Genomic DNA, 8955 nt, shown 5'->3' on the forward strand with positions numbered 1-8955 from the left:
TAGAAAATAAATAAATAATAATAAAATCAAAATAAAATGTTGAAATAAATATTCCCTTTACAATTTATAGATTGGCACTTGGAGGTCTTTTCCGATGTTCTTGATTTCAAAACTGTCCCTTCTGAGATCCTTGCTGAGAAATTGAGGAAATTTTATTGCGAAGCCAGACCCAAATCAACTCCAAAAAGGGCAGCAGAATTAACGTCTGCACAGGCAGAAAATTATCACAAGAACAGCTTAAAAAACCTCCGTGCTGCCATCAACAGACACCTTCAAGATTTAGGAAGATCAATAGATATTGTCCGCGACAAGGAATTCAAAACAGCCAATTACACTTTAGATGGAATGCTAAAATCAATGACAAAAACTGGTGTATCGAGAGCTACAAAGCACAAATCAGTAATTCATCCTGAAGACCTTGAGCGCATATCTTCGTATTTTCTTTCAGCTCCACATTCCCCAATTGTCCTTCGCCAATGCGTTTGGTACAATTTGTCTATCCATTTAGTTACGCGTGGCTTAGAGTTTCATCATCAATTACAGATGGATTCCTTTGAATTTCACAAAGATGAGAACAATTTAGAGTACATTACACTTCGACATGAAACGCAGCAAAAAAATTTCCAAGGAGGAATCGGATCAGATGAAGCTCCTGCGGGAAAGCGGATCTACGAGGTTCCTGGCAGTGATATCTGCCCTGTGAAGATGCTGCGCTTGTTGATGAGCAAGACGGAGTCCAGTGCTAAAGGTCTTTTTAACACATGCTTTAAAGAAGCTCTGATGAACTCTGGATCTGATCTGTGGTATACATCTAAACCTTTGGCGAAGAGATCTTTCAGTGGATACATGGCGGATATATGCAAGTCTTCAAAATGTCTTAAGTCTTACACCCCTCACTGCTTGAGAGCCACTGCCATTACTGCTATGAGCGATCATGGGTTCGAGTCCCGGCAGATTATGTTTATGAGTGGGCACCGCAGTGAAGCTTCTTTGAAAACCTACAACCGAGAATTGTCAAATGATCAAAAACGCTCTGTAAGCTCTTGCCTTTCTCTCCTAACAAATCCTGATCAAAACCGCAATCGCAACATCACCAACCTTTCGTGCAGTGCCTCCACTTCGACAGCCCCATCTGCTTCTCTTTCCGTTTCTCCTCGTAAACAAGACAGGCCTTTCTCCCCCGTTCCGAATGAAAATCATCCTTCTTTCGATGCTAGTTCTTCTGTGAGCACCAGAATGTCGTCTGATTTCCTCTCCAAGTCCGTTTTCAACCAGTGTGTTTTCAACTTCAAATAGACGCCTTGCGACCTCTTTACGCCAACGGAAGTAGTGACACTCCGCAAAGTTTTATTCGTATTTCTTATAATACACATTAATTCTCTTGTAATTTTTCTTCTTTAGATAATATATTGTAAATGTGACTTAAACAACTGTTTATTTTTTTAATCAGTGTTAAATAAATAGTTGCACTACCTTGGAACTATTTTTGTTACGTCATTTTAACTGAAGCGCTTATCTAGGTCAAAAAAGAGGAATGTATGGAAACTCGTTGTGGGCAAAAACATCGCAACAAGTGTAAATATAAGTAATAAGGTATCATTTTTTGAGTTATATTGGGATGTAAAACCGGTTGACACATGATCAAATCTTCCATAAAGCCCTTCGGGCTTTATGGGATTTGATCACGTGACCAATCTGTTTTACTTAAGAAATAAGGTATCATTTTTTGAGTTTTATTGAGATGTAAAACGGGTTGGTCACGTGATCAAATCCCATAAAGCCCGAAGGGCTTTATGGAAGATTTGATCATGTGCCAACCCGTTTTACATCTCAATAAAACTCAAAAAATGATACCTTACTACTTATATTTACATTTGTGACTTATTCATACTTTATGTTTGCCTGATTGTTACTTTTAACGTGTGAAATGCGTTAATTTTTCAAACCCAACGGCATGTATGTAATCCACTAAACGCGCGTTGACCCTTTATGACGTCACAGAGAAATTACGTCGAACGTTTATCCAAACGCACATCTATGACCTCTTGACCCCATACCTGTATTTACACAGTTATAAAAACGCTTGCCTTCAGTAGTGTTATATAAAGGAAAACATTTGCAAATGTAAATATTTCTTAATTAAGCGATTCTAAAATGTAAGCTACCAAGTGACAAATACATGTATTTAGAATTCTCTGATTTTTTCCCCACAAAATATGATGTCAATTTTTGCTTGCTTAAGTAGCGCATAAAATATCTACCAAACTAAGTGATTTTGTCTTCAAATACTGGGCAAGTTCTTATAATTGAGAGTTGTCTTACTGGTAGCTTGTCTAGCATTGTAGTGCATATGCAAGATGTTTTTTTTCACTTTACTATCTGGTTTCATCTCTTTGTATGATATATAATTTTATATTGTGTGTGGACTCTAGACACTGATAGATGTTTGAAGTTATAAATCTAAGTTTATCATCACTGTAATGAAAATGAACTGTCTATCCCAACATTAACAATATTTCAGTGACATTGCATCTTACTGAACGGTGTGTCGATTTACCCAAATGGAGCCAAAGGTGACTCAAATGGACTTCTGTAGACTTTATATCAAAACTAAAATGCATCTATATATATAAAAAAATTATTTAGTTTTGCATTTAGATATTTATATTGTTGAATATTCAGAATAATGGCTATTGAAATAAATGTGTTTTGTGTTTATGACAAACATTCAAATTATTGTATCAAAAAAACTTACTTTATTCATGACATTTAAGCAAATTATTTTAAAATATACAAGTTTACCAATCAGAAAATTTCACAAATTTATTCTTTTTTAGTAAATCAGTCACGTAGCAACAGGGGGCCGGGGGCTTGCCCCCCCCCAACTATTTTCCAGACATAACTTTTAGTTTTACTGTATTAAAAATGTTCATTGAAAGCCGGGTGTTAGCAACACCTTTGAAAGCCCCCCTCCCACGACACATACTTTCAAAAAAAAAAGATGCTAAATCACTATAAATGATATTACTATTTTTATCATAATTAAGTCCCTTTGGTTAAATCGACGCATCTTACTGAATGTCACCTATCATGGATCATCATTGAACATATAATGAATCAATGTGAACAGAACTCATCTAACCAAAAACTATATGTATGATGAAAATTGATTGAAAACTGCTCAGTTTTTAATTTATGACAGAGAATGTTAACACCTAAACATTCATAGGGAAAATCCACATTAGTCTTTGTGTACAATAAAAAAAACTTTTCAGCATTATAGACACATTAAAACCACAATAAATAGAGGAAATTCGCGTCGCAACTTTATTTGAAGTATTCTATACTGGTTGCAAGTGGCGAGACCATAATTTAACCTTACTTGTGTCTTGCATTACTTTTATCGACGAAACAAACGATAATTATTTTTATTTTATCTTGTTAAAATACTGTCTTACTTACAATAGATCGGTTTTGATTGCGAGTTTACTAATCATAATTTGTTCTCTCGACTGACTCGAGTGCAAACAGCTGATTAAGTTGGATGCCGATCTCGATGTTTAAAAACATTAAACAGTTTATAGTACACTTCTGCTGTCGCTTTCTTTTCCCAAATAGTATTTTTTTCAGTCAATTAAAAAAATATTTAATTAAATTAGTCATATATTGCCCTTCTTCTTATGTAATTTTAGAGATGAAGTATCATATGAAAGCCCAGATCAGATGCCGATCGCGATGCAATAGCGTCGAATGTCAAACACTTATTTTTCAAGATTTTTCTGAAAATATTCAAAAAACCAGAATTCTTTAACAGTCTTGGAACTTTATTACTTCGATTTTACTTCATTTTAATCACTAATTGCGTCTTTATAAGGCGATTACAACTTTCTCTGGGTCTAATTATACGAGTGCTGAATTGCAAGGCTACCGCTTTTTTTAGAGCGACACTGAGCACTAGCGACAGTTTTCACTGGTACACCGGTCACGTCTGCTGTGAGCCGTATGATTGATCAAGTAGACAGACTATTCTTTAGTCAAATTTAGTACAAAAACGTATTCACGAAACTTAAGTCGAACACGACCCTTGCAGTGATGTTATATTTGATTTGCTAATAAGGTCATTATAACAACGTCACTAACGTGGTGCAATGATAAAAAGAGTCTCAGTGCTTTAGAATCGCAGAGAAAGGAGTTGGTCCTTGTGTCGCGGGTACGAATTTCATATTGGGACGTCCTGCATGGGGTCAGTCCTTCGGATGCAAGCTCCAGACAGCTCAGTAGATTACGTTACGCTACAGCTCCATTCATCGCTATTATACAATTATCAAGTGCACTGGAATAGATCAAGTCGATGTATAAATGGAAATCGACTTGATCTATTCCAGTGCATAAATGGAAATAGTTTAGTTTCGGACTTTCGGTATTGATCAGTGATGCGTCGTTGATATTTATACGACTGTCGAGTTGAAGGCCAAAGCAGGTGTATTTTTTCCTCTTATGTAGAAGTTTTTTGATGAAATCTGCTTTATAGAAATTTAAAAACAAAACTCGGCTAATAAATTAAAGGAGCATAATTAATGCCAATTACAATTCAAACACGTCAGTCGTTGGAAAGATCGACGTGGTCTACAAAGACTGTATGAAAATGTGAAGACAACGAACAATTTTAAAGCTCAAGGTACACCAATTTCAACAATAAAATCGGGAGCAGAGGAAACACGGACCTCCAAGACATCAGAGGTGGGATCAGATGCCATGGAGGAGTGAGCATGCCCTGTCGACCGGTGTGCGCTTCTTGTCATGATCGGGAAAATTCTTTTGACAGGCCAGCATGTTTACTGAGATTATGACCTAACATTATTTGTAGATATATAACGTATCCGTCAGCATAAATGATAAAGGTTGTGTTTGCTGACAAGATCACTGTATCGACCATAAAACTTGCGATATTATGACGTTGAACAAGATTGTTCATATCCTTACATTATCAACTTGTTTGTCAAACGCTTGCCTCGTTTTAGGAATTGTTAATACGCAGAACATTGGTCTATTAAATGTATCGAATCAACTGAGAGACGTACCTGTCAATCCCATATGCAGGTGATAAGGGTATATTGCTACATAAGTTAGTGGATCTAACAATTGAAAGTTGAAGAAATTATTATGATTACGATTATCATAAACTTGAGCTCTGTTGTTAGGTAACTGTAATCATTAACGCCTTTTTCTGGTTTAAAAAATCCAAATATGAAATATGTTTCAAACTTTGTGATATATCTTTTATTTCAAGCTAGCTTTATATGGATATATAGAATTGATATATGAAAGGCAATGACTATTGTTTATTGATAATATGCTGATTGATATATTGAATTTCAATTGTTTTCTTCTAAGCTTCTCATGAACTAAGAAGTTTTTTGAATAACATTTCCTTTATATGACTACAAAAATCATGTAGGTATGCTAGTAATGGGGCACAATTATTACCCATAGGTAACTTTAAACCTAGGTTTTTCTATTAACTCTCATCAAATAATACTCAGTATACGTGTATATACATGTAAGACGCATTGGCGTCGGAAGCAAATTGAACGGAGGGGCTAAATGTAAAAAAAAAATTAAACAAAAACCTGACAAGCAAAAAAAAAAAAAAAAAAAAACATGACAAACAAACAAACAAAAAACGAAACCAAAAAAGAAAAAACCAAAAAAACAAAAAAAAAACCAAAAACAAAGGGAAATGTCCTTTTCCCAAACACGAAAATCCTATTCCGGGGGGGGGGGGGTGTCGAACTTCAGTACCATTTTTTTTTTCCAAATACCACCACTTTCCTCATTTTTAACCTATAATGCGACTTGTCTGTGGAAAGTGGGGAAATGTTCAATGTCTATACCAAGTATATATTTGGAAAAAATAAGTGGGGGGGGGGGGGCTACGCCCCCCCCCCGGTTCCGACGCCTATGAGGTGGGTTGAATTCTTATGGCGGGTCAGCAGGGGATGCTTACTCCTTCATAGCACTGGATCCCACCTCTGATGTTTTTGAGGTCCCTGATTGGCATTGCTCTGCTCGTTTTTGTATTGTTTATTGGAAATTTTGAACTTGAAATTAAACTGTATGTTCGTTATCTCCATATAATTATTATTTCGCAGAAAGTTACGTACATAACTAGTTTTACCACTTGTCCATCCACATCGGGTTCGGGATCCTCCAAGTCGGTCGTTTGGTTGTTTGTTGATGGCAGGTAAGAAGAGACATGTGTATCGATATACACGTGAAAAATCAAGTTATTTAACCCTTGGAATCAAGAAGATGTATGAAAATTCAAGCAAAAACAAAACATAGTTTCCTAGTAAAACCGTAGATGTTAGAGTGTACTGATTATAATTTATTTCAATTGTTTAATACCCTGTAGGATTTTTCATTCCTTTTTTTGCATGCCAAAATTCGTAACAAAAATGATATTAATATTGTTAAACAATGGATAAGCCAGGTATTTAATCTATGGTATACGAATATTAAACTGTAGTTAACTGGCTAAACTTAAAGACCTGTTAATTATAGTTTTCATCTGTAAAACAAATTCTCTTTTAAATGAGTTTTCATACTAGAGAAGTGGAAAGGCTACCCAGGCTTTTTTTCTTGTCAATTAGTACAATTCTCAGTTAACCTTGGACTTGCAGTAAAGGGTGGCATTCTCGATGTTACACAATTAGTGTCTGAAATTTACACAGCTTTCATTCACTGTTTATTAATAATATTATACATCATGTACATAGGATAGAATTAGAAATTCGGCGAATGTCTACAAGTGTAGCAAATATCCAATAAAAAGGTCTCATACGACAAAGAGGTGGGGCTTAAGTCTTCTCATCATTGTGAAGAACAATTTAAAGTTCCTGATGTTATTAATTTCTTAACCAATGAGAATCTATTTGCTATATTTGACAGACGCCTTATTTACGTAGCGCCAAGAATGCCAAGCCTTATTGAAAGTTCCCGGTTAACTGAGAATTGTACAGTGTATTAATCAAATCATTTCAGATGTCTCTGGTTGAGCTTCTTTATTGAATAGCACTCAATTTATTCCTTGAAAATTACCTCGATACAAAATAATATTGTGGATGATCATGAGATACGTATGTTTCCGCTTGGGGTTATAGAAATAGGATAAAACTATAGACATTGGAATGGAATATTCAGATGTCTGTCAATTTTCTGTAAATATTTTTTTCGCCTTACTAGTATTATTTTATATTTTCAGAACTTCAACCCCAATCCATGAATTTTTAAGCATCTGTGATCAAAAAAACTATTGAATTATCAATATGACTTCTAAACTTGACGATCATGATCAAATTAGTGAAACAGAGTCTGAAAATGAAGATTCAAGAGAGAGTTACAATACTGATAATTCTCTGTATGGAAATGATGAAAATGATGAAGAGTCTGAAGACTCGAAGGATAGCGACTACAATCCCCGGAAAGAAAAGCCATTTATTTGCGCACTTTGTGATAAATCTTTCAGCTTATCCTACAGTTTGAAGAATCATTTAAGGGTCCATACCGGTGAAAAGCATCCAAACCTTCACAAATGTCATCTCTGTCCAAAGGAGTATGTGAAAACCTCAACCCTGCGAACTCATTTCCGAAGGCATCATGCTGACTCTATGGATAAACCTTTCAAGTGCCTTGTCTGCGGAGAGTCGTTCTCTCGCCTGGTGGAGCATAACCATCATTTAAAGAAACACAAGGATTTCAAGCCATATAAATGTGATATATGTGGAAAAGGATTCGCTCGAGAATCGGGTCGGAAATTGCATGTTGTAACTCACACAACAAGCAGACCTTGGGGTTGTGACATGTGTAGCAAGACCTTTATGACCGAAATGCATTTAAAACAGCACCAGAAAGCAAAATGTATGATGGTGTATGCTTGTGAGATATGCGCGAGAGTTTTATCTTCAAAACAATCATTGAATCTTCATTTGTTAACTCATAGTGGTGTAAAGAACTTTCAGTGTGAAGTATGTTTGAAGAAATTTAGGGCAAGTGATGGACTTAAAAGACATCAAAGAATTCACACAGGTGATAAGCCATACGAATGCCGAGAGTGTGAAATGAGATTTATACGCAAGCGGAATTTGGATGAGCACATGGCAACACATACTGGCATCAAGCTTCATCTTTGTGATATCTGTGGAAAGGAATTTAATAATAGCTCATACTTTACGGCGCACAAGAGAATTCACAGTGGAGAACGTCCATTTGTATGCGAAACATGTGGCAAAGCATTTCTGCAAGGTTCGCATTTGAAAAGACATGAACAGATCCATACTGGGATTAAACCATTTGTATGTCAGGACTGCGGAAAAGCATTTAATCAGCTGGCTAATTTGAAAACCCATGAAAAGACTCACTTTGCTATAGAACATAAAAACTCGAGGGGTCGAAAAAAAAATCTCAGATGTGATTAATACATGAACATATTTCAAAATATCATGTGATAGGCCTATATGTTATATTATGTTAAGTGTTATTTATTATGTTACATGTATATGTGTTATATTATCAGTCCAGTCCAATACGAAAAATCGTAATATTACTAAAATTCGTAATATAAGCAATTTCTAACTCTTCTAAGAGTTACTCCCCTTTTTTCTGATGCAACCTGCTTGTTATGTTTCATGAGAGATTATACATCTCTGGTTTCATCAAATCATCGTGGATATGCATGCATTTTCTTTGTTTTGATGCATTTGATCCAAGTGCATGCAGAGTCAGAGCCTAGTGAAAGTTGTACAAGTTATATCCCGTAACATCTCGTTGTTGGAGATGAGGGTCTGATTTTCTAGGGTAGACTTCGGGAAAAATATAGGGAATTCGGGGATTATAGAACACTATGACAAGTTTTAGGATACATTGAAGTTTTATGGAAAATTGTTCCCATCCCTG

General features: G+C 35.6%; 1 protein-coding gene across 1 annotated transcript; it reads left to right on the plus strand.

The window, feature by feature from the left end:
• Window positions 1-6170: 6170 nt before the first annotated feature.
• LOC134278197 (zinc finger protein ZFP2-like) lies at window positions 6171-8568 on the plus strand. The gene is made up of 2 exons (XM_062760516.1): window positions 6171-6244; window positions 7265-8568. The coding sequence occupies exon 2, from the start codon at window positions 7329-7331 to the stop codon at window positions 8475-8477; it is 1149 nt and encodes a 382-aa protein (XP_062616500.1). The 5' UTR covers window positions 6171-6244; window positions 7265-7328; the 3' UTR covers window positions 8478-8568.
• Window positions 8569-8955: the final 387 nt, after the last annotated feature.

The sequence above is a fragment of the Saccostrea cucullata genome, unplaced genomic scaffold (assembly GCF_032062105.1).
Source record: "Saccostrea cucullata isolate Sc308-1 unplaced genomic scaffold, CSIRO_AGI_Scuc_v1 ctg252, whole genome shotgun sequence".
Lineage (NCBI taxonomy): Eukaryota > Metazoa > Mollusca > Bivalvia > Ostreida > Ostreidae > Saccostrea > Saccostrea cuccullata.

What these genes read in the sequence shown, in the direction of transcription:
- LOC134278197 (XM_062760516.1), top strand. Translation starts at nt 7,329, where the DNA reads ATGACTTCTAAACTTGACGATCATGATCAAATTAGTGAAACAGAGTCT.